A 26,680-nucleotide genomic window follows, 5' to 3' on the forward strand; every position below is an offset into this window, starting at 1 on the left:
TATTATTATTATTATTATTATTATTATTATTATTATTATTAGGGATTTTCCACCAGTGACACATCAGTGCTAATCTCTAATCTGGGCCTGATTAGCACTGAGCCAATTTCCAACTGGCCATTACATCATCACATAACTTAAAATGCCTTTTTTAGTAAAAACTTTAAAACTTTCTCTGTTGTAAGCTAATTATGAAGAATCACTGTGCAGTGAGTGTTTTTATTCACTTTGCATTAGAAGCAAGTATCTGTATTAAAAAACATTCCTAATTTATAGTGGTTGTTTTAGACATAATTTCTATTTTAACTCTACATTTGTAACATCATGTCTGACTGATTGTTAACCCTGTAAATACTTACTTTATTAATTTATTTGTAACCTGGAATGGTTTTAATCTGCATTTATAAATACCAGCTGGGAATATTTAACAAGAAAAAAAATCCAGTAATCTGCAGTCTTTGTTTATACCCACAGTTTAGAGCTGGATTTATAAATAAGTCATAAAAACCTGTGTTTATAAACTAGATTTAAAATAACATTTATAAATTGAGCTAAAAATATCAACTGTCAGTGTAAATCTATGCAGTGCACTGAGCTACATTCGCTACATGACAGGTGGTGTTAAAACAAACAGCCCAAGGCCTGGAGACAGTGCACTTGTGTTATTGCAAAACTAATCTGACTTTTAACATTGTTGAAGCGAGGTATATCTATATCTCTTCTTTTTTAGGTCGTAAATCAAAAGTGAAACATTGTTTTGCAGTTTGGTTCATACAACCCCAGTGAAATCAGTTCTGGTGCCAAGAACTGGTGCCAAGATAAGACCAGTAAAAAAAACTCGTCAGTATGAGCTGTTAAGTAGTTCTAAATTGAGTTTCATGTTAGATTTATGTGCGTTTGGACATCCGTATTGCATCTTCTTGTATTTCACTAATGTCCTAAGTTGTACCTTTAAAAACTGTGCAGAGAAGTTTGACTCTATTCAAACATGAGCAACAACCAACATTTTTATTGTTGGATTATCAACTAATTTAATGATATATTGTTGTGTGTTCTAGTTTCCATCCCCAGAGTGGGATACAGTCACCCCAGAGGCGAAAAACCTGATCAACCAGATGCTTACAATCAACCCAGCCAAGAGGATCACTGCTCAGGAGGCTCTTAAGCACCCATGGGTCTGCGTAAGTGGTCCCGTCTTTGCTATCTAACTAAATTCAAGCTTACAGATGACAACACTGAATGTTTTCATGTTTTTTGTTTATCGTGTCCTCTGCTTTTCTTTCTCTTCAAAGCAACGATCCACTGTGGCATCTATGATGCACAGACAGGAGACTGTGGAGTGCCTGAAGAAATTCAATGCCAGGAGGAAACTCAAGGTTTGTTTGCATGCTTTTAGTCTCCAACATCTTACTCCTCTCCTCTAAAACTCTCTCATGTGAGCTGAAATGAAATCAATTTTCCTATTTTCCTTGTCTATATTTTTTAAGTCTTATTTGTAATTTCAGTATTTATGCCTGTTTTTGTGAGAGCAGCACACATTGCTCTGAATATACAGTTAAGTAAATAATTATTTCCCTTAGATGATATATAATGAACACATGATATATTTAAAGGGACCTATTATGCAAAGTTCATGTTTGGCACTTTTCATGCTACTTATTGGGTTTCTGCTGCTTTTATAAAACAGCGAAAATTTATTTTTTGATAATAAATTAATGTTTTTTGGTGTCTGAAAAGTAATCCATTTCAAAAACCTCCCGAATGTAACATCACACTGTGCTGTTACCTAGCAACCCCAGACTTGCCCATCCCATTGCCTAGCAACCCAAGTGGAGCTCCGGCACGTTTGGTCAACTGGTTTTACAATGGCTGCTGGAAAAGACAAGTGTTTTGTTGTTGACTTACCATCCGGAAACCACTTGCTGCATTCGATTTGGTTGTGCAGGAGGCTCCACTTCTGCTTTTCAAAGATATATGGATGTATATTTGCACATCTGTTTGCAGCCATTTTCACGTGCGAGTGTAAACTTTGAGTTGGGGGTTGTGGCCAGCAGCAGCTTATTTAGATTTGAAGTGACAAGAGATTATTATTATTATTCCTAGATGTCACTATCTAAGAAGAATTTTGTGCAAAGAATTTATGCAAGTTATGACCTAACCTGTCATAACCTGTTCAAAGAAGGTTATGACAGGTCACCTTGAGATAGACTTTATAGTTAAAATGAGGTAAAAAGAGCAAAGTTATGTTGCATCCAAAACTTTTCCTTTCATGCTGATTTATTGCTGACATTTTGTGTGGATATAACGGCTTAACCGTTGGAGCATGACACTGTTACCCTGCTGCTTTTGGCCTCTCTTGGCACGGCTCAAATACCAGCTCATAGGAAGCTGGAAACAGAAGAGCAGGTGGCTGCAGGCAAATGTTGCACCATTCAACCAACATGCCATCAGCTGCCACCAATTCTCTCTGGCTTTTCACACTCAAAATATAAACGGGCAATGAGATGATTAGAGTTAACAAAAAGCAAAATTGAATTATTTTAATATTAGAACATCAAGTGGGGCCACCAGCGTCCTGTATTCTAGAGGAATAATTGATTCTTTCTACTTGTTAGTCACAAACTACTGTAAATGTGACAATTGAAGCTTAAAATCGGGAAAGATGAAGAAAATGTGGTGTTGAATGGACTGCATCTAGTTAAATTTTGAAATGTGCCATTAACATTTGAGGTGCTCTCCTCTTTTAATGATACAAGTTTTATAAAACCCAAAATACTTTAGCTGAACATGCAATAAAACTCTTTATTGAACTATTTTTACATCAAATGTAGTTGTGCATCACCATTTTGGCCTCTCACTGATGTTCTAATGTTAAATCAAGAATTAAAAAAAGTGTTGGTAGTTCCAGCTAAGAACTTTTTAAAATTTTTCCCTTCAATTTCTCCAGTTTGGTTGAATCTTCAATTGCTGCCATATTAAGTAAGTTAGTTGCAAGTCAAGTAGATTTCACAATTCTCCAGAAAACAACAATACTTTAATTTTTAATTTCTTAACCTGATTCAGGAGTTGTTTTTTTTTAAAAATTCATCTTTGTTTTCAATTTTAATGAAGAAGTAAAAAGATCTGGACAATGGTTGATTAATGAACTGCACAACGGATGTTGTTTTATATAAATATGATTCTGATTAAAATGTTTTTTGTGCTTTTTTGCTCCTCTTAGGGGGCAATTCTTACAACCATGCTGGTTTCCCGAAATTTCTCAGGTAAGACCATTATGGGCTTTTAGTTCTTTAACTATACCTCTAAAGTAACAAAAGTCAATTCCCAGCTTTCAGTGTAACTAAGAAGTTTGTTGAGTTGCAAGTCTGTTATATTGTGATTACAGCATGTCATCATTTTGGAAGAAAGCTAAAATGATGGCATGCACCTTTTGACACAGGTACCAACAAATCTCTTCTCTCCCTTAACCTAAGAATGTTAATTTGAAATTTTTAGAGCATGTTATAAAAAGGCAAAATCACATTATCATTTCATCGCAGCTCAACTTCAGTGTTTTCTTTAACCATAACTGTTTATTTGCTTTACTTAGCTATTTTTAAAACAACTGTGTTTCACAGATCCAGGAGAGATGTAAAAAGCTCAAAATGTTAAAGCAAAACTACTTGAGCTTTCCTGGTATCAACAGAAGTTTGCTCTGATTTGACAAGACGTCGCCAAAACGGGCACAAATTAACATCCACTGACACTCGACATAGACTGAAACAAATCTGAAATATGAAAATGATCCACTATTACTTAAAAATAAGTATCTTTGAGCCTTCTTCCCACTTCTACACTGAAGAGTGTTGTGCTCCACTTACTGATCAGAAATAAAAGATTCTTAAATCAGTACAGAGATGGTCAATTTATCTCTAATGCTAGCTGGGAATTCTGGTCCAAATAACAATAACAAAGTATTTTGGATTTAATTTTATAGTTTTATAATAATATAAAGGGAACACTGAAATTGATCCGAAAGCTAAAGATGCATAATGTCTTTGTTGTTGTTTTTGTATGTCTGTATATCCCTGTAAAAATCCTAAACAGGATTTTGAACCTGCGGAGTAATAAAGTGAGACAGAATCAATATTTGCCTCTCACTGTCTTTAAAACCTCTAGTAGCTGATTTTTCTGTGTGATTGATCAGTTTTTAACTTTAGTTATTGATGAAAAACATTAAAAGTGACTCAGCAGTTCCTGTTAGTGGGACGTTTTCCACTTTGTTGTGGTCAGTGAAATAAAAAGTTGTAGAATTACAACGTAATACTGAATCTCAAACTGGGAGAAAACGTAACTTTTCAAAATAAAATCCTGCCTGGAGCGAATTGCCCTGGAACTTTCCTGATAACATTTGACCTTCATTTAGAATGAATCATTAAAGGTTTGTGTCAGTGTGAAATCTGTGTGTTCTGTGTGTGTTTATGTGCCTATGCTGACATGCTGCTTTAGTAAACATGACTCACAGTGGGCTTTCTGACTCTGTAAGCTGCACAGTTGGAAACTGTCTCAGGATCCACTTTGCAAGCACTCAGCCGACTCCCACAGCCACACACGCTCACGCTGACCCAGGTGTACAGCGCGGCTGTTTCACCTCACTCAAGCGCCTTTTCTCACTCTTTTTCATCTTTGTAGGTACTGGTACTCCATTATAAGTGTGAGTCCATCAGGTGGATGAGTCAGAGAATGAGAAAGAACTCTAAAAGTTTTATTTAAAAAAAAAAGTATCTGAGCCACCAGTAAATCAAAGCAATGAGTACTTTTTGCATTTTTTCTTTTTTGCTGTATTTCCAGCATCTTTGATGAGTCATCCATTACACAAATAGTGCAGCTGGACAAACAGAGGCGGTGCTATTTATTTTTCACATGTTGATGTAATACTTTTTACCATAAAAAGTAAAAAAAATACATATTCAATTGTCCTCTTTTGAACTTGTAAAATAAAATACAGCCCACATTTGTGCGTCAAATAATACTGGCAGTTTCTAAGGTCAGCAAGCACTAATACTGCCACATAAATATTAACACTGGCTAAAAATGGCGTCATTACCATTATCATCATACTAACATTAAGGCTTTTACTGAGAAAACATGCAGTAGAGTGTTAAGCTTCAAACAGACAAAAGATTTGTGTCTCTCTCCCTGACATTTTTCTCTCCCAAACCTCCAAATATTGTTTCTGGTCACACATTCTCAGTCAGAAGTTAACATTCGCTCATTATGAGCATGAATGCCAGCTGCATTTTAGGATTTTAATCATTTATTTTAGTCTTTTCATTTCCAGGATGGAGTGATTGTATTATACACAAGAGTAACATGTAAAAAAATAAAGTGTTTGTTTGTGGCTCTAATCCACATAATGTCAAAATTATACAGTTTCACATCCGTTCATTGAAATATATGAATTTGAGATAAAACATTGCTGCACTGCAAAACCACAAAATCTTACCAAGTATTTTTGGTGTAGTTTCTAGTGTAAATATCTTAATGTACTTGAAATAAGACAAAACTAACAAGTAACTTTTCAGCGAGATACAGTACATGAGCTTTTTTTACATTCAATTTCTCAATATCGATGAAAAAGTACTACTTCTATTGGCAGATTACTTTACTTATAACAAAATATTGTTCCCAAGTAAAATAATCTGCCAATGGAACAAGTACTTTTTCATCAAAATTAAGGAATTATTAACTTAAAACAAGCTCCTGTATTTTTCTTGAGCCTCCGTTTTCCCAACTACTTTGAAGAGGAGCCACATTTTTTAAATTCTTGTATTTAAATTGATTTTAATGTTTTGAAGCAACCCAGGAACCAAACCAAACAAGAAAGTGACACTCTGTTTGTATAAATGAGAGCTGAATTCATTTAAGTTATTTCTGTTGTTTTGTTTATATTTTGGATATTTAATATGTCTACCAGTTCCACTGTTAAATGTTCAGTAGAATGTAATTTTTATTGAACTTTGACAATGTGTTCTTCTATTATTATGCCATTACCTTTGTACTACTTGAAAATATTCTCAAAACAACAATATTATTGTTTATTGCAATAACTGCTGGGACAATTTATTGTCCAGCAAAATTTGTTATCATGCCAGGCCTGTATATGTATGTATAAATTCAAACTAGGTCACTCTTGTTTTTGAAAAGTAGTTTGACTTATAATTACTCCATCCTGGGAAAAGAATGATTGAGGTAAATTTTTAAAAGACTAAAATGAATGACATTCCTGCCAGTGATGACTTGATGTAAAATTCTCACCGGAACCGTAAATGGATCTCCACCAGTGAGCCCTTCCTGTCCTCCAACCCCTCCCCTTCACTCCCTGCTCACCGACTCACACTCATCAGTCTTGAATATCGTACCCATCATTCCCTCCTCCATCACCTCTTTGATCCCTTTCTCCCTTCTCCTTTCATGTCTAACTCTTTTTCTTCACGTGTTACTGGGTTTTTGGATTTTTAACAGTCGGCAGCAGGCAGACCACCGCGCCAGCCTCTGTGACTGCGGCCGCGGCAGCTGTGGCTGCAGCCGCCGGCACCACCGCAGGGCTGGTGGAACAAGGTAGCACGGTGGCGCACCCAGGGCATGCCACCCCGCTCCCCCTCTGCTCCTTCTCTGTTCACTTGATTTATTTATTTCTTTTTTTTATCTTTGACCTCATTCTAAAACTTTCTCTAACTCTCATTTCATTTTGTTCCTTTTCTTCTCCCTGAGCATTGGAGTTCAGAGCATGATGGCTGACCACACTGCTAACTACATTTGTCATCGAATCATCAGATGCAGGACTAGCTTAGTTTTCATCCAATTATTTAGCCTAAATTGTGTTTTTCAGCTGATTCTGTTCATGCAAGTCAATGTTTTTAATGTTTAAATTTACTTTTTGACAAAAATATGGACTCTTGAGTTAAGTTTATACTTTGAATAACACATTGAATATTATATTAATATACAAAACTGTTTATATTGGGGCTGGGCAATAAACTGATTTTATTGGATGAATTAGATTTTTGATTTTGAAGATTTAGTTTTCCACCAATGCGCTTCTGTGGTTTCTATAGCCAAGGCGGCCATCTTGTTTGATTTGGACGTTCAGTTCAGGCCAACTATGTGGCGTTTTTTAAATTATGAGAACAAAGTTAATGCATCACAAGAATACAGTTGTAGTAAATCAAGAATAAAGTTCTACAACAATAAAGTCGAAATAAAATGAGAATAATGTCTCAATATTAGCTAAATAAAGTTGAGCATCTTGTGAAGTTATAGTTTGGTGTAATTTTTACAGATAGGGAAATATTTAATCTTTCAATATATCAGCATCAATTTATTATCAGTAGCAGGACTTTGAAGTGTTTTGAAGAAGAAAAACACAAAGGTGGTTATATAATCTCTTAATAACTCCATCAAAGCTTTTTACTCATTAAAATGACTTTTAATCTTTAGTTTAAGATGTTCTTTATTCTGGTAATATTATAACATGACTATATTCTTTATTAGACTAACGTTCTCGTTGGCTAGCCCCAATACTCTATCACATAACTCATGGAAGGGATGGTTGAAATAAAAGCCACTTTTTAAAAGTATTTTCTGTCATTTGTAGTTATTTTTTAGAAAAGAAAGTAAGAAAAAAATGGATAAGGTATGAAAGAAATTGGAGATTTTATTTGTAAACATCCCCCAGCTCTAGTTTATATTTTCAGTTAAGTGATTTACCCACTAGACGCCATTACAAACATTTAATCTCTTTTGATATGTTAAATTAGTTTAATGTGTAACTTATTATTTAAGATTTATGTGATTATTTTGCATCAGTTCTTTACAATAATATATAGCGGATGAAAGCCTAGCTATTACTGTCAACGCTCATGTCACTTCCTGTCTGAGATCTGATGGTGTGGCTTCAGTGCCGATCACTGCTCTGTCATCACTCCATTTCATCCCGTCCTCTTCTCTCATACAGAGCATGGCCTTGCTCCAGTCAGACTGATGTTCTGTCCCTGTGTTTCCTCTCAATCTCTTCCTATCATCTCATGTGTCTCATCCCCTCGTTTTACATCCATTCTTTTGTCCCATCATCAAACATTTCTACCTCTCTGATTTTCATCTTCGTCCTTCACGCCACCGGGTTCGTCTCCATATTTTCATCAGGTTTCCATGTTCCCACCGTGTCACTCCCATCTCAGCTGTTCTCTTCACTCTTCTCTCCCTCTCTTCTCTTTTCTCTGTCGGACAATGACACTGGAAAGTTCACCCCCTGCAACGTTTAAAGGATGGAACTGCCCGAGAGCTGCCAGTGAATGCTGCATGGGGCACTGGACTGGTGCATGCGCTGCTGCACAAAAGGGATTTTTGGTGCATGATGAACACTGCAAATGATGCAAGACTGGGCATGCTCACATAGTCAAAAACGTTTAGGATGTTTGTTTATTGACCTCCGTTTGACCTTTTAATGGTGTCAATGGAGCTTTTAATACTTCTTAGCATATTTTTTATATTGGCATGCCTACAGAGAAACTTTTCAGTCAGTGGAAATGTGATTACAATCTATTTTACTTTGATTAGCCTAAATATGATGAAGAAAGACCTCTGTAAGATGAAGCATGGTATGAACACAGTCTGGGACTTTAATGCTTCATAAACTCAAAGAAAGACCAAAACAACTTCCTTTGAGACTAAATTTCTGACCTTGTCAAATTCGCAGTTGTTTGTAATATGCCTGTCAAGGATTGTTGTTGAGACTGTCTGAACCAAAGACGATCCGTTGATTCTTTATCCGGTTCAGTTGGACCAATATAGGACTATAATACTGACCCAGTTCATGCTGATTGTTAGTACTACAGAGCTTTGTGATGTTTTTTTATACCCATTGATCTTTTCCATATTTTGTCACATTTCAAACATAGACTTTGATGGGATTTCATTAATTAAACAACACAAAGTTGTGGGTAATTGTGAAGTTGGGTATCTTAAAGATGATCTCTTATGCTTCCTTGAACAGGTTAGGATAGGATTATGGACTATATAAAACACGTTTATATTTTTTGCACAAAATCATTATTATAGAATAAGATTTCAGTCTCCTCAGATCTGCCTGTTTTGAGCTTTCAAAATGGGCTGCTTTAGGGCCTTTGTCTCTTTAAATCCAAATAAGGTGCTGCTGGCCACACCCCCCACCCCCAAACTCAACATTATACTCTCATGTGAAAATGGCTGCAAACAGATGCACAGTTATACACCTGTACATCTTTGAAAAGCAACAATAGAGCCTCCTGCACAACTAACAAGAATGTAGCAAATGGTTTCTGGATGGTAAGACAAAAACAAAACACTTTTCCAGCAGCCATTGTACAGCACATGCAGCGGGAAAACCAGCTGACCAAATGTTCTCGGGCTCTGTTAGGGTTGCTAGGTAACGGCGTAGTGTCCGTCAGTTGTGACTTAAAAATTTGGGAGGTTTTAGTTTAAGCTCTTGGGCTGTGTTAAGAAGCAGTTGAGACTCAAGTGGAAGTATACAAATGTGCAAGATGTGAATTTTATATAATAAGTGGATTTCTGGGCTACAGTTGTTGTTTTTGTTTTCCCAGCTACGTTTTCTAGTTTTTAATCACAACAAACTCTTCATAAGGTGCATGTGTGATCATAGCTAAGTCTTCTGAGATATTCTTGGTTTTTACAATTAATCTTTGTAGATCACTCAGACCTTTCTAATGATGTACAGTAAAACTTGGATCTGTACCCAAGCTTGTTCTTGAAAAAACGTTTATTTTTTTTTTCTGTCTGAGCTGGTCTCTGTCGATGGAAACCACTTACACACACTGTAATAACTCTCCAACATGACAGCCTTGCTGTCAGCTAAGGAGATGTAAGTAGTGGCTGTGTCCTTGTTTTGGTGGTCCGCCGGGACCCCTCGGTCCTCTCCGTGTCCCTCAGCTTCCATGAGGCTCCACTCAAATATTTATAGTGATCTGCCTCACCAGCTTACTGAAGGACTTGTTCTATTTTGTGCATCATACACACACATGCAGTCACCATGTAGCAGCTCAGTAAATGCTGTTTTAATGAGAGGGTACTCCAGGCAGTCTTGCACCTGAGTGCAGCTTGTTCCAGCCTGTTAATGTGAATCCATGCCCATCCTTGCTCTGTTCCTGCAGTGATGCATCGTGCTATTTTTGACGGATTCTTGTTCGTTTTGTTTTTAATCTGTTCTTCCTCTCTCTTCTCGCTTCATGTGTCATTTTTGGCAAGGTAAGGAGCGCCCCCCCACCCCCGTCCTCCCCTGTTTCCCCACTCCTCCAGTATCAAATGACCTCCCGTATTTTCTGATTTTTCAGGTTTCCTCAGAGCTCCCTCACTTTGCTCTGTGTCTAAAATTGTCTTTAATGTGCATCTCTAACGTCTGGATGCTCAGTGAGGCTGCTTTCGCTCATCCCCCCCACTTTACCGTTTCTCTTGTCTCTCAAGTCCTCTCCTCTTAACAAACCACCAGAGATTAGGAGAGCATGAACTTGACTCTTTTCTGACCCCGTTTCTTCTCCTTCAGAAGCAGGCAGGGTTTGGGAACAGAGTGCATTCACTTTCTCCTCTATTTGGATAATATTGTGCTTACTTATCATTTCCCTTTGCCTTCTCCCCCCTTCTTTACTGCTGAATATGAAAATTTACATCAAGCATGAGGTGATCAGTGAGGCAGACATGAAAGCCAGGAAAAAATGGGAAAGGTTCTGCTTCCCTTTTATTGTTTTTTTTCTCTCTGTCTGTTTTTTCTCTCTGCCTGTTTTTTTTTTTTTTTAAATAAATTCTTGATTTAAAAATATTCAAACATATGCTTAAAGTCTAGTTCCATAAAAGAGCTTATTAAATCCAAATTTTTCTCTATATCTACTTTTGGAACATGTTTAGAGACAAAAAAAAAAAATCAGGGAGCAAGATGTTCAGAGAACGAGAGGAATGAGGGAGATGCAAAACGGGAGAAGGAAAAGAAGGGAAAACATGCCAGACTTCCAGAAATAGTGGTTTTACGTAACTGGCGGGATGCTGATGTGATTGCATCTGATTAGACTTGAAACTGCACTCAGCCACTTGAAAAGATTTCATCCATGGAAAGACCTGAGAGTGACACCTTAACCAGCAGGTCATGTTTTATTCACTTAAATGTACCAACAGGAAAAGATTTATCTCCTTTAGGTTATAGTGTACATATTTTACAATGATGGTATGCCTGATATAGTGCAGTTAAGTTTATCTATGTACTTCTCTTTCACAATAACATGCTGACACATTTAAAAGAATCCAAATTTTAACTTTAATTAAATATTTAACGATTGCTTTAATATTCACTACAAAAAAACAGAATCTTGCCAAGTATTTTTGGTCTAGTTTCAAGGACAAATATCTTAGTACACTTGAAATAAGACAAAACTATCTTACAAGTACAAGTCCAACATTTTTATTCATGTATTCAAAAATTCATCCTGTTTAAGCCAGTATCAAAAAACATTGAGATACTAGTACTTTTTAAATCAATAGTAAGGAATTATTGACTTAATACAATACGTGATATCTTGGCGGAAAGTTAGTTGTAAGTTAGTTTTGTCTCATTTCTAGTGCACTAAGATATTTGCATTAGAAACTAGACCAGAAATACTTGGTAAGATTCAGTGTTTTTGCAGTGTTCTGGCTCGACTCGCTCCACCAACGTGTCTGGCTTAGATTTTGAACCCCTCTGGGGGAAACGTTAATTCAAAGCAGTCAGACTTCCTTCTATCTATTCTTGAACAGAACTACCTTGCAGACTGCTCATAGTTTCCATTAGCTGTTGCGAGGGATTGTTCGTTTTAATATTCATCAGAGAACCGAGTCTAAAGTATTATTCCCATCTCACCCCTTCCCTCTTTACCCTTAATTAGAAAGCAGACTGAAAACTAATCCTCCTTAAGGCCTCCACAGGCAGGGCTTATTGTTGGGTTTACATGGCCGCTGTGTGTGGTGGTCGCCATCTTTGTTTCAGCTTTCTTCTCGTCCCGAGGGGAACATTAGAGTCGAGGTACTTTTTATTTCACTGACAACAACATTATTATTATTTTTCTTATTCACCCCTAGAACAGCTCTCCAGCTTGAAAGTACACTTGAAATTCCAGTTACATTAACTTCTCATCCATTTCCGTTTGAGTTATGGAACGAAAAGACTCATCAAAACCCCAGATGTATTCAGTTTTGCCAATAAAAGCACATTTTATGTGAAGTGCATGCTGTTTGGAAAGGAAGCAACATCAAGAAGAGTTGGACTTTTAAATGAGTCACTAACTTAAAATAGTGATGGAAATTGGATGTAGGTGTGATTTCTTAACTGGAAGGTACCCCAAAATAGTTTTTCAATGTCTAACTAAGGCTACAGCTGCTGATTTTTGCTTCATTAAAAACAATGATTGACTAGAAAGTTGAGCTGTACAATATTAGGAAAATGTGGCTCTATGATTAACCTACATTTTCCATTGTCTCTCCTCTGTGTTGTATCCTCTCTATAATATCTAGGTCAGGTGTGAGCAGAAGTCCATCTACCTTATGAAATAGAAATCTATCTTTCATGACACATGCAGTAAAATTGCCCAACAGAAACAGCACACTTTGATTACATTTCTCATTTAGAATATTTTGCAGCTCAACTACAAAGATCAAATGAGAACAATAAATCTTAAAAATGCTGCGAGTGTTGTCTTTGAAAAATTAATCAAAGCAAAATCATCTCAGAAATTCTGACTGTTTAACTGTTTTTTTATTTTTACATTCATCCCTGCAGCAGCCAAGACCTTGCTCAACAAAAAGGCAGATGTTAAGGTAAGACTTTATTGTCTCCCTCAGACGTTTAAGGCCTTCTTTCTCTTCTCTGTTTGTCCTTGTTAGAGTCGGTCTTTTCTTCCTCTTCGCTTTTTCGCTCTTGCTTATTTTCGTTTTTGTCAAAAACAGATGTATTGTCTTGGCTTGTTTTTTACTTGTGTGTATCCAAACGAGGGCTTGTGAGTTTTACATCAGGCAGTTTTAGATGCATTTTAATTTAAAAACAGCTCTTATCTGGATGCACATCTGCTCTGCATGTTGCTCCCATTAGTCCATCCTTCTGATTGCCCCTTCTTATTTTGAATCCTACCATTATCTGCGTCTTCATTATTGAATATAACCATCTGTTAGCCCTCCTCATTTCATCACTTCCTCTCCCTTTCGTTGCTTCCTTTTCCTCCTCACCCCATCTGGTCGTTAACCCCATGTTTCCGCTCATCCTTTAATGAAGATCTCTCGCCATCCCACGCTCACGGAGACACTCCACAGTAACACATCCCACACACAGCTCCCATCAGCGCGTCTGCATGCATGGCGCCGAAGCATGGAACATACTGTTCAGCTATTCGTTATGTTGGAGTTTGCACAGGTGTGCGTTTGTCAATATGTCCGGTTTGCCTTTTAAAAAAACAGACACCCAGAAAGTGAAAATGTGGGTGTGAGCGTGCCTGCACTTGGAGAGTGTGTAAACGTGGGTGTCGGTGTTAAGTGTGTGTGTTGGTGTGAGTGAACGCTCCCCTTCCTGCTCGTTCGGTTCAGCAGGGAATGTGACTCCGGTTCCAGGAATAGCTGCCAGTCTGGACCCTGGAAACTCAAACGACAGAAATAGACTCTTACTTCCAATGTGGCGCTCTCATCGCCTAGCAACAGGCTCCCCACACACTCGCCCCGAAGCATTTCTAAAGTCGTCCTCTTCATTTGCTAATGTCCCCGCTTTTCATCCTTTTTCTCCTCTCTTTGCCTCGATTCTTCTTCCTTCCTCCACATGTCCTCATGTTTTTGGGGCCTCCTCATTCGTTTTCCACTTTCCGTTTTTTGCCCCTGCTGGTTCATTAATGCATAATAGCACCTGATGCTTCTCAGCTGAAGCACCTGTCCAGCGCTTGCAGGTGGCCTCTCTTTGGCATTAGCTGCCCTTTAGCACCTTTAGCCTCCTCTGCTGCCAGAAATTTCAATTAAAGGTTTCACTGCAAAAATACAAAATCTTACCAAGTATTTTTGGTCTTGTTTCTGGTGCAAATATTTTACTATGCTGAATTAAGACAAGTAACCTTTTAGCAAGCAATATAAGCTTGTTTTAGGTCAACGATTTCTTAATATTGAACAAAAGGTAAACGACTAGCTCCACTTATAACATGGGAAAAATGTCATGTTATAATTGAAATAATTTGCCAGTGGAATCAATTTAAGAAATAATTTGCTTAAAACAAGCTCCTATCTCTTGCTGAATCAGAAAGTTTTGTCTAATTTCAACTGTAAGATTTTGTATCTTTGCTGTGTATCTATATTTATTATGAAATAACCTAGAAATCTTAAGTTTCTATTGATTATAAATAATTTTCTATTCACTTGTTCAATTTTTGTAGTGCCATCTTGTTTCCTGTAGTTAGAAGAGAGGGTCGTTTTTTTTGTGTGCGTTTACCCCCCTGTTTCGCAAACTTCCTTCTCATGCAACTTTTCCCTGATGTCATTCCTTTCTTGCTTGCACCACCTTTCTTTAGCAAGAGCTTTCAAGTCAGACTTCTCTAAAGACGGCCTTCTTTTCATGATTTTTGCTCTTCATTTTGTGGACAGAAGTTGTGTTTTAATCTTCAGTCGTCATCATTGCTTGTTTTATTTTCTCCCAACCTCTTCTTTTTACCGATCATCTCCACATCCATCAATAAATCCATCTCATCAATTGCCTGAGGACAGAAACGCAAGTCCAGCTCGACTGTCCAGTACATGGTGAGCACGCTGATTACACATTTGAGCTGTCACTCCTTTTTTGGTCATGCTTTTCAACTGACTTTCTTTTGCTTTATTCATCTCTCCTTCACTTTCATTCTGTTTGAAAGCCGGTGTCAGTACATTGCCAAATTACAAAGGTTTTATTTGAGTGTAATTTATGTTTTACACGCTGCTTCTGAGTTGCAACAGGAGCCACTTCTCTGAAATTCTTTTTTATCAACTGACCCAGTCAAGATGAGGCACAAAGTTTCAGAAGAAAAACGTTTAGACAGTACTTGTTCTTATAATACAAGGATTGTAAGGATTAGAGCAACTCAGAAGGTAAACAGATTGTATTAAATGGGAACTCTATCTGAAACTTGGACTTGGATCATGTTTAAGTCATGTGACTTGCACTCGTACCTTAGAGAGTGATAACTGGATTTGGGCTCAACTCCTAAAAACCTAAAACTTGACTCTAAATATCTAAGTGATTGACTCTCAAAAGTACATATGTTTATTACACTGAAAATGAGGTAAAAGAGAAAAAAAAACTTGATTACAATTGTTCAATGATGTTCTGAAGAGAAGAAATTGTTTACTGTTTGTGGCTTCACCTAAAACAACATGCTTTGATTTCAGAAGCTGGAGCAATGCAATACATCTGATACATCTGATCAGAGACTGTCGTTTTGGTCATTAGAGGCTTGAAACCTGTGAAGATAATTAATTTTCTCTAGCAAAATTAATTTAGCCTTTTGTGAGCTTTTTGTGAAATGACATGAAGAAGATATTGAGCCACTAACATGGTTCGATTGAAACGCTGATTTTGCTGGAGTTCATCGTCTTCCTCACAGATTGTTGCGCTGATGAGGAATCATTTATCCGATGAAGATGGGCTTGGTTGATGCTATGTTTGTGTGAAAGGAGGAATTTGTTTGGGAATATTTGCATTTGAGTTTACTGCATGGGAAAGTTTGTTGTTTTAATGGCTGTTTTGTGTTTTATGTTTTTTTCTGCTTCTATGTGCTGGCCTGCTCTCTCCTTTCCTGTCCTGTGCCAGTTAACTGGTGTTTAAATGCCATATTACGGCAGATCACATTAACATATGAACCCACACACACACACACACACACGCACACACACACACACACACTTCTCTTAATAATTTCAATCAGATATAAACCAGAGATGTCCATACTTTTTGCCTTGTGGCCAAAATTGTCAAGTTGAAAGTAACCAAATGCCACAAAATGTAAATGATTGTAGATCTAAAACATAAAATCCAGCAGATTTGCCTTATTTAATAAAACAAAGCAAACAAAAATGTCCAAATTATATCTGAAATGTGCATTGTTTTTTATTATCTTTGAATTTTTATGTTTAGTTTCATCAATGTAAACAGGATATGTGTCGCTCTTTCTTTAAAACTTATCCTTTTTTATTTTGTTTACTAGCATTTTCTAAAAGGGTGCAACGAAGTCTGAGTAAAAGCTGCTGAATATTTGTTGTCCTGTTTACTATGAAATTTAACTAAATAAGTACCTTGTCATATTTTATTTCTCTGTATCTTTTTAGAAAGGCAGTCAACATTTAATTGTTAGTTTAACTACATCAACCTGCAACTTTGAGCAGCCATTTTTTGTAGTGTGGCTGCACAAAATCACTTTGAGGGCCACAAATGACCCCCGAGCCACACTTTGGACACCCGTGTTATAAACCACCTATGACTCAGCATAGCAAATTACAGAACTTGAGACTTGAAAGTGAAATTAAGTCTTTATTTAACCTCCAATGTTCTTTATTAACTGGCTCAGATTCGAGCTCGCCGAAACTTTCCCCACTTTCTGAAATATTTCTTTCTCCTCCCTTTTAAAATTTTCACTCCTACTTCACACAATTCTTGGCATTAAGCAAACTCTGACCTCGCTTGACCTCGCACCGATGAGTAGGAACTGCTGAGACGGAACAGATTTGCATGGTTAAGATTTTATGTAATGGGAGCTGACTTTCTAAAAGTGACTCACTTTGATGATTCACTTCCACTCCCAGTATTCTGCTCCACTTAGCAATTTCAAGTTGATATTTTCTCCCAGCAGGATTAATGTAGATTCGATGCCAAACCTCTATGATCAGTGTGATCTAGAAAGAAAGTGTTTGCTCTTTGATGTGTGGCCTTCTAAACGGCATTTCATCAAAGCTTTAGGGAGAAAAGAAAGGAGGTTCAAGGCCAAAAAGCATTGTTGAATGGTTGCTATGTGTAACCCTTAACAGGGGGGCGTCACTGGTGACAGTGAGATGATGTCACCCTCTCATTATCATTAACCATACCAGTTTGTAGAAATAACATTTAAGATAATGTTCACTGTTTACCCCTGCAGCGGTCTTCTACTTTCTGGACTCCACACTGTATATGATATGCACCTATTTTTATCCTGCTATGCTTGTGAGGTCATTCACATATGATTATGTTCCATCTCTTTATATGGAGATTTTCATTACACATCTATTGAAAAAAAAATTATATGAAAAAAAAACATTTGCTAACATGCATGTGCAGAACTCTGCAGTTTTATTGGGATTTGTGGTAAAAAAACAACAACAACAACTTTAAAATAAACACTTCTGTTGTTGCAGTAGCTTAAAAGATTTAGAGAAATCCAACATTTGGAGTTCATTTCTTCCAAATAGAAAAATCCTATAAAGGAATTTTGTTTTAATCAAAATTACCAGCTCTACAATTGATGGCATCCCCAACAAATCCTAAAAGGTGAATATAACTGAAGCATATTTCAGATTATGCTACACTTTTTTAAATTGATCGTAGTGTTGAGGACATTTTTTTAGTAATGTGTAACACAGATTCTTACTGTTCAAAACAGGAATGGTACATGTTGTTTAATTGACACAAATGTGAGATTATGTCACAGAATAAAACATTAACTTATTTTAGGACTTTTTACTCATTTTTACCAAAAACACTAATAAACATGTATATGCATTGCAGTGTAGTTCTTTTTTTTCTACTAGTTTTGCTTTCAAAAAGCTAAAATGTCTTGTAATCTACTAAAAATTATCTTGATCGTTTCCCAGGTGTTTTGAGGGTCTTTCAATATTTTTATTTGGACTTTTGCTGCTTTTTCCACTCAGTTTTAATAACTCATAACTCAACATTTACACTTGCATGGGAAAATGGGTGCAAACAGATGCGCAATTATACAACCGTGCATCTTTGAAAAGCAGAAGTGAAGCAAGAACTGCTTCTCTGAAGAATTTACAAAAGTACAACTGACTTCTGTTGTGTTCTGGGGTTTTTTGAGGACTGTCTTGCAGATTTCTGCTGGTTTAGTTCAGCAGCATTTTAATGTACCAAATGTTTACAGATTATCTTTATTTATGGATAAAATCATATGGTCTAAACTTTTATCAAAATAAAAAGCACAGAGCAAACATGCTACTTGATGAAAAAAGTTGAGTATAAAGAACAAATAATCCCTTCTCTATATATAAAGTCACATATTTATCTGAAAAGGAGTGAAAAAGGAGCAGCTTGGAAGGAACCTCAGAAAACGTGGAACAAATATTGACTTTAGAAAGTCTGTCTCCTTGGGAGCAAAATGAACAATTGAAGGATGATTCAAGACTTCTGCACAAAAAATGACTTCACACTGGTACAGTGAGCAATCACACACACACACACACACACACACACACACACACCTGCATGGACACCCCCTCTTGCTGTTGTTAACACTCTTGTTGTGTCTCCTCCCTTTTCCTCTCCTTTCCTGCACAGCCTCAGACAAACAGCACCAAAAACAGCATAGTCACCAGTCCCAAAGGAAACATCCCTTCACCTGCTCTGGTATTTACCTCCCAACTTCCCTTCACCTCAGTCAGGGTGTGTGTGTGTGTTTGTGCCTTAAAGCCCTCTGTCTTCTCCCCACTGCTCCCTGTTTGTGTTTACTTCTGTGTGCATCCGTCAGTTGAAGGTAATCATCGGCTGGTTAGGTTTTAAATCAGCAGGTAGTGTCAGGAGACATTTCCATGTGGCAGCTGGGGATGCTGTGTGACTTGCGCTCAGGTTTGTTTTGTGCCGCTGTGGCATTTTGCCCGTCTGTGTAAGTTTTCTAAAAATGACTGGACACTGACAGCCTGCAGGGACTTCCAGTGTGTGTTTACTGTAGCAAAACTATCTAAAGGTACACAAACTTCAGTCAAATAACATCTCAATCAATCTTTTTTGTTTATGTTTCAAATCTGATGGATTGAGATGGAAACTGCAACAAGAAGCTTCTTCAATTTTGTGTGTGTGCTCTTTGTCCTAAAGCTTGTTATCAGCAGCCATTCTGTAAAGTTTTAACCTGGTACAAATCAGATTAGGATTTAGTCCCAATGGGGGGAATAAACAAATTAATTGCAAAATAAATATTTTATTGGCTAAAATGCACTTAGTGAATGCTTGGTCATGTGTTGCAAAGAATGCATCTGCAACAAAAAATGCTTCTAACAACACAATGCAGTGATTATTTTTGCAATGGAAATAATAATTAACTAATAGCAAATGTGCCTAATAAGATATTTTTAAAATAATTTTAGCCAGGTGAAACTATAACTATTCCACTTCTTTAATGGATAACATATATTTTATTATATCCTACATGCAAAATGTAAATATTTCGTGCAGTTTTGTTTTAATTACTTCTCTTAATAAGTTGTTCTTTAAGCAAATGGCATAGTTTTGACTACATATGTTCCAGTTAACGATCAGTCGATTACTAAATTAGTTCAAGTCAAATCAAAGTTTATTTATATACTACATTTACAACAAGTTTAGTTGACCAAAGCCTTCACAACAATCATAATAACATCATAGGTAGAAAAATGATGAAGCAAGAAATAAAATTAAGTGTGGTAAAAATATTAAGACAATTATAAAATTGGCAGAAAATACCAAAGACATGATTTCAGTTGCAGTGATTTTCCAAAATCTCAAATCAGTGAAGTACTAATATCTACCTTCTGTTTTTTTTTTAAGCTGGTGTTGAAGACCAGGAAAAATAGATGACTATTATTTCAACAATCCTTTCAATTATTTCAGCATTAGTACAGTTTCTTCACCAGGTGAAAACAGAAAGTTTTGGAAAATATTTTTTGCCCTTCAGTTTTCTTCTGAAGCTGCAGAAAAATTCATTATTTCTGTTATAAATCCACATTGAAATTGGGGTTTTATTTTTTTTAATTCTACTTTTCTAAAAGTAGGTCCTGTATATTCTTTCAACTTGTGAAATACACTTGCCAGCTACTATATTCCCACTTATCCCCTGCAGACCACAGTTATAAATGGGTGGAAACATAGCTTCAGATGCTGCTCTCATGAGCTCACCAACTGTGACATGTAACACAGCTGAGCATGTAATAATAATCTATAATATCTTCTACTCTGCTGAGTAAAAAGCAACACGTGCAGCCACACGAGCGTGTTTCTAAACCAGGCTGTGTGTTGCTCATGTGTGGCTGTGAAGTCCACTTATGCACTAAGCTCAGGCGTAGAGAGTTTAAGGGGAGAGTTACATTTAAGAGCTTAAGACTCTTGTAAAAAATAAATAAATTAAATGTTCACTGAAGCCTGTTTTGTAGAACAGACAGATTCTCTGATCCTTGAAAGGAACTGAGAGCGTTTGGAGGGCCAGAGGTTTGTTTTTTTCTGCCAGGGTCTCAAACTAGTTAGCGTTTCATCTTTTCCAATCAGGAGCAGATTGCTTTCACTTCCACAAACCTCTAATCATCTGACCTGGAAGCTGTAGAATCCGGTGGAGGAATTTGCAATACATATTTCAAAACAGTTCTGTCTTGTTTTTTAAACTGAATCAGTTTAATTGAACCTAAGTGAGGTCATTGGCACTTCTTTCCTTCTCTCCCTCCATCGGATCATACAATGGCATCAGCATTCCCAGTACATCCCAGGTACTTTGTTCTCACTCATCGTTGCCACCATCATCATCCGAGTTGCCATCACTGCTTGTTTCCCTAGGAGATGGTTGCCTAGGCGACACCCAGAGCATCACAGAAAGAGAAAGAGAGGAGAGAGACGAGTAATGATTGGTCATGAGAGAGGTGTCACTTCCCGCAGGGAGAGGAGTGCTGTAGAGGATATGGAGGGCTCTGATGGGTTCTGATTTACTGTATGTCGAGTGAAGAGTGAGAACAGCTGTAGAAAATGGAGGGAGGGAATAAAAAACCAGTTAAAGGAGTTGAGTCATGAGGAATCAGGGCCTGCAGAAATGAGAAGGAAATAGTGTTGGACTGCAAGTCACAAAAGTGAAGAAGTCAAGCTCTAACAATGCAGCATTTTCGTTTCAGGGGGAGCCTAATGTTTGTTACACAGAGATGTGTGACGTCTGAAACGGTGCATTGTTTTTGCAACACCGTACTCATTTTATTTATCAATTAATATATTGATTAATCTTTCTGCAAATTTTTCATTTAATCCTTTTTTATACAAGCTTACAAATACATTAAAAGATGCAAATAAACAAATCATTTAGTTCCTTTCTAAACAGAAAAATAAAAATTTTATTTCCAAAATAAAACAATTCCTATTGTGAAAGCCTGAGGGTTTTTTTTTGTTGCAAAGATGTATTTGCAGGATAAAAAAAATTCTGCTTGACTTAACATTAATAGAGTGTACGGCTGATCTGATTATTATTATTATTTATTAAATTAACCACATAATTACATAGCAAAAGGTGCTTTATAAAAATACTTTTTACAGTATTTGAAGCTAAAGCTTCACCTGGTATTTTAGGTAGAATAGATTAACAGACAAAGGTCTTTTCTTTTTTTTATCTTAAACTTAAATGCAACATGTACTGAGTATATATTTGTACAATTTTGGCTCAGTTACTGCTCTGAGCTTGTTGTTCTTTGTACAAATTGCCTTTTTGAGTCTTTATACTCCAGTTAACAATTAGTATTTGGTTACTAAGTTAGTTGACAACTGTATTTCAATAATCGATTAGTCCAATTAATCGTTTCAGCCCAATTTTTGAGTCTTTTACGGCATTTAGTTGTGGTATTGAAAGCAGTGTTTCAGAATTACAACTATGGAAAAAATTAAGTGCTCACTGCACTGAACCCCATTGAACACCTCATGGTTATTCCACCAAATACTGATTTCTGAACTCTCACTCAGTTAAAACATTAGTATTGTTGTTTCTAAATCAATATGAACTTGTTTTCTTTGTATTATTTGAGGTCTGAAAGCACTGCATCTATTTTGTGATTTTGGCTATTTCTCATTTTCTGAAAATAAATACAAATTTTGCTTGGAATTTTGGAGACATGTTGTCGGTAGCTCATAGAATAAAAAAAGCAATATTAAATTTTACTCAAACATATACAACTAACAGGAAAATCAGTGAATCTGATCATTTTGCAGTGCTCTCTTAATTTCTTCCAGAGCTGTATTTGTTTCCAGAATATAATCATGAAATGACCGTTCTCTCTGGTCTATCATCTCTGTTGAATCGAGGGTGTTAAATCTGCTTGATTTTTTTCTTATTTATTTCTTATCCTGGGGTGTGTTGGGGGTTTTTGTGCAGGGTTTGCCAACCCCTTGTGAGATCTATGTCACAGAGCACTTCATGCATAAAAAATGAGCTGGCTGATTCTTCCCTTTAGATTTCTGACAATCCACATGGTTCATTGCTTGTTTGTGTCATTGAGAACATGGAGGTCAAACTTCTACATGCACAGCTGGCTGGTCCAGAAATATGTTCCTGCTGTTTTACAACAGAGTCAGATAAGTTCAGGTTTAAAAAAGGGTGCAGTTGGTTGACTTTTATAATGCATGCTGTGGGGAAATCTGTGCTTTACTTGCACAAAAGTCCTTGGGTAGTTTGGTGTAGCGTATTCTTTGAAGTTGAAAGCTAGTTTGATGTGGTGATTTTAAGCAATTTGGTTGGATGACTGTGTCTGTTCTTCGTTCGTTAGTCTGCAGGGAGCAGAGCTGACTCCAAATTACAGTTTTCAGCTCACCCACCCACTTTGTCGCTTTGTTGGAGGGTTTTACCCCCATCTCCTCCACCAGCGTTTCCTTCTGTTGTTTCTCTTTTTTTTTCTTTACTTACCATTTCTCTCTACATTTACTTCATATTCTGCTCTTTCTCTCACGTTTCCTCCATCTTCTTCCACCTCCCCTCCTCTTCTTCCAGGAACCTCAGACAACTGTCATCCATAATCCGGTGGACGGGACAAAGGTATTCACCATTCCCAAGTCTGGACCTCACTCTTCATCCTTTTTTTCCCCATTCTCCTCCTCTTCCTTCTCCTATCCTTTTTACATGTTTTTAACATGCATTTCTGTGAGTGCACCACTGCATTGTGTGTGGATTTAGTGTTTGTGTGAGTGTGGTAGGAATTGAACTCCTGATATTTATGCTTTATTTAAAAAAGCTGAGATTAGCTAAAATGTTTCTTACCTCTGCATGTGTATTTGTTGTAAACCAGTTTTGTAAATAAACAGACCTGCAGCAGGAAGATCTGCTGTGAATTTTTCTTTTTATGAAGTTCTGCTTACAAACAAACTATTTGCTCCTGCCTGGCTTTTAGTTCAGGATTTTTTTTACTCTAACTTCCTCATAAATGTGTCCCCTACATGCAGGTGCATTTCCCTAATTTACAGTATAATTGAAAAGTTAGCTATGCTTACTTCGTTAACTAGGAACGAAAGGTGAAATTTGTTTGTTTATGGATTGATTACCCATAGTCACAAATTAAAATGCTAGTGTTCAGTCACAAGACCAACCAAGGATGGTTTTTAATACAGAAATTTTAGCCTATTAAAAAGTTTTTCCGTGTGTGTTTTCAGTACTTGTTGGAGGCTAATTTTGCACGAATTACTGAATTAAAGCGGAGTGACATGGAGACAGCTTGTTGTTCTGTTGTTGTGTTAATGGACCCAAGTTGCTTTAATGGTTCCATTCAACTCGCCTGCATTGTTGGCTCTAATGTCAATAATGCATCATTGTAATCCAGATGAACTGGTATTAGAATATTCAATGGCAGAGTTAAAAAAAAAAAAAAAAATTCTCCACAATTATTTATCTGTGTTCTTTAAAAAGTTCCTTATTTTGTATACAGCATGCTTAAACAAAAAAAGTGAAATTATTGCTAATATCTATCTTGTGTTGGAAAAAGTGAAAAGAATTTAATTCATTTCCACTTTTTTCTAAAATCATAGTAAGTGTTATTTAAATTTTATTTGACAAACTGGCATTAATCAATTCTGTACACTCTACACTTTGATCCAAAGTCTGTCCATATTTGTTCAGCTTATTCAAATACAATTTCATATTTCAGTGAGGTTTAACTGTATCAGTGAGACAATTTATCCAATTCTTATCTCTCATGTACTGTAGAGTCACAGATCTGTATTGCACGTAAACGTGCTCTTATGTTTGTTCAGCTTATGTAACTTCTGATAGTACCGTAGTTATTACAGAAAACATGTTTTTACATGGTATGTATTAGGAGGTTGTGCATGAATCTGCATGAGTTTGCAGAAAGATCTCTTCCACCCAGGCAAGACTGAGTTTTCTGTGACATCCGGTTTTTATAAACTTGTTTCATACTCAAAGGAAACATTAAAGTTTTTGACACCCATCTGATTTAGAGCAGAATACTTATTCTTTAGTAATAAAGTCAATCTATCATCTAATGATTTTAGGACAGAATGCTGATAAACTACTTTATAAATATGAGTCATAAAATTGCAAAATGTGCAAAGAAACAAACAGAAGGTGTGATCAGATATTTAGAGCCTAACAAATGTTAGTTTTCTCCCCCTCTTCTTGGCAGAAATGCAGTTAACATCCTCCTTGCTCTTTCTTCCTCTGCTCAGGTCACCGGCTGCTCTTTTAAAGGCTATAAAAATCCACTTTTGTGCTCTTGAAGCTGCTGGTGAACGTGTGCACTCACTAATCAGGTCATGGAGTCTCTCAGCACCCTGTACATGCAGGGGAATTTAGACCCATTTATTCTGCTAATTGGAAATCAGAAACTCCTCTTCTGGCGAAAGGAGTGACAGAAAGGCAGGCAGACAGACAGGAGGATAAATATATCCGAACGGCGTGCCGCTCTGCCAGGGATGACAGCCAATCTTCCTGTGAGAAGCTCGTCTGTCTGCTTATGATTTTGAGAAAGGTAGAAAAGCCTCCTCCAGTTTAAAGTTTCAGAAAGGCAGAAAGTGTTTAAAGCTGCAATATGTAACTTTTATGTATAAAAAAGTTCTTAAAACTGTCACTATAGTCTTATAGTGTAATATGAGACAAGTAATCTGTGAAAAGGTAGATTTCCACCACTTCATCCTTGAGCTACTATTGTTGCCTACAAAAATGCACAGCTCCCGACCAAAAACAATCAATCAGAGCCAGGAGGAGGGTCTTAGCGCTGTCAGTCATCCTCATTTACACACTGCTAAATGTGCTAATGGCTAAGAAACCACTTGCCATTGCAGGAAAATCTGGTAGATGTGTCGCAGTAACAAAATATTGACGGTAAACAAAAATTATGTTGTTTTGAGATCATTTTCAAGCAATCTTGTGATGGGATAATAATGCAAGAACACATTCTCATAGATCAATAAACCTTAAATTTTAATGGACATTTAGGTGTGGAACTGGAAAACATTTTATACATATAAAAATTAATAAACAAAACAACAGAAACAACAAATAAAATGAATTATGAAGTCTCTGTTAATAAAATTGACGTTCAGACCAAAGCACCAGATGGAAGACTTTCATCATCCAATTTTTGGTAGAAAGAGAGAGCAAAAAGGGAAAGAAGATAAATCGTCCAAATGAAAATTATTGAGGTCATTTTAATTTATTATGTGATTTATTGCGACAGGAATACTCATCGGTGGCCATGTTAACCAGCTTGAGTATTCACTGCAGGCTCTGCTATCAGACAGAAGCTGCAGCTTAGCAAAGAGGAAGCAAAGGAAGGGGAGGAGTGGACGAGCCACATGGAGGGTGACTGACAACACTAAGACCCGCCTTCTGGCTCTGATTGGTTGTTTCTGGTTAGCACTGGGAGCACTGGGAGAAGGCAGAGGAGCTCGAGTTTTTTCCACAGATTATCTGTCTCATATGCTATCACGACATAGTGACAGTTTTAACAAATGCGTAAAAAGAATTTTTTTTAATAAAAGTTAGATACTGGAGGTCAAAAGTTTAAGGTCAAAAGTCGCACAGATTTTACAGTTTGATTTGATGTCACAGTTTTAACGATGATTCTTACTAACATAAGTAAGAATCATGTTCATAACTTTTGGCTTCCTCTTGTGAACGGTTTCCACATGTAATAGATGCGCTGCTGTTCATGATGTGTCATGACAGGATGCGCCCCCTGCTGACCTGTGTTCCGCCGCTGCAGATTTACCTTGTTTATCCTTTGTGTGACAGATGTTTTTATGTGAATCCTGCTCAGTGTGAATCCCCTGCTGTGCTTGAACACAAAGTGATTGGTTAATTTGTTTTCTTCTCCAGGAGTCGTCAGACAGCAGCAACACCACCGTGGAGGACGAGGATGTGAAAGGTTAGGCCTCACCGATACAAACGAGTCTGAGCTTCTGTTCACTGACGTTACAGAAGCAGTAAATTACAGGATTTATTTTACAAGCACTTGATGTTTTTATGATGCCGTTTCTTAGGCAGCCAGCTTGTGTAACTGCAATCATGAATATCATATCAGGCAGATGAGTACGTTTTACAACAGCGGAGGAAATAAAAAATGTTTTCTTCTTTTTGGTTGCCTGGTAGCTTGCTTAGATTTTCAGCAGGGTTTCTTCTTTTTCAGAGAGGCAGGTTTGTGT

At 36.9% G+C, this 26,680-nt stretch overlaps 1 protein-coding gene across 37 annotated transcripts in view; it reads left to right on the top strand.

Annotated features, from left to right (window-relative positions):
* LOC102220084 (calcium/calmodulin-dependent protein kinase type II subunit beta) overlaps positions 1–26,680 on the top strand; it is a 79,386-nt gene that overhangs the window by 36,909 nt on the left and 15,797 nt on the right. For 4 of the 37 annotated variants that reach the window (XM_023343043.1, XM_023343078.1, XM_023343042.1 and 1 more), the window contains exons 10-17: positions 1,059–1,181; positions 1,293–1,376; positions 3,221–3,263; positions 6,505–6,600; positions 12,836–12,870; positions 18,596–18,664; positions 23,016–23,060; positions 26,355–26,403. In XM_023343043.1, the coding sequence (XP_023198811.1) occupies positions 1,059–1,181; positions 1,293–1,376; positions 3,221–3,263; positions 6,505–6,600; positions 12,836–12,870; positions 18,596–18,664; positions 23,016–23,060; positions 26,355–26,403 (544 nt within the window). Of the gene's footprint in view, positions 1–1,058; positions 1,182–1,292; positions 1,377–3,220; positions 3,264–6,504; positions 6,601–12,832; positions 12,871–14,784; positions 14,818–18,595; positions 18,665–23,015; positions 23,061–26,354; positions 26,404–26,680 lie in introns of all 37 variants that reach the window. The other 33 variants (XM_023343049.1, XM_023343066.1, XM_023343048.1 and 30 more) reach the window with 15 other exon arrangements.

The sequence above is a fragment of the Xiphophorus maculatus genome, chromosome 12 (assembly GCF_002775205.1).
Source record: "Xiphophorus maculatus strain JP 163 A chromosome 12, X_maculatus-5.0-male, whole genome shotgun sequence".
Classification (NCBI taxonomy): Eukaryota; Metazoa; Chordata; class Actinopteri; order Cyprinodontiformes; family Poeciliidae; genus Xiphophorus; species Xiphophorus maculatus.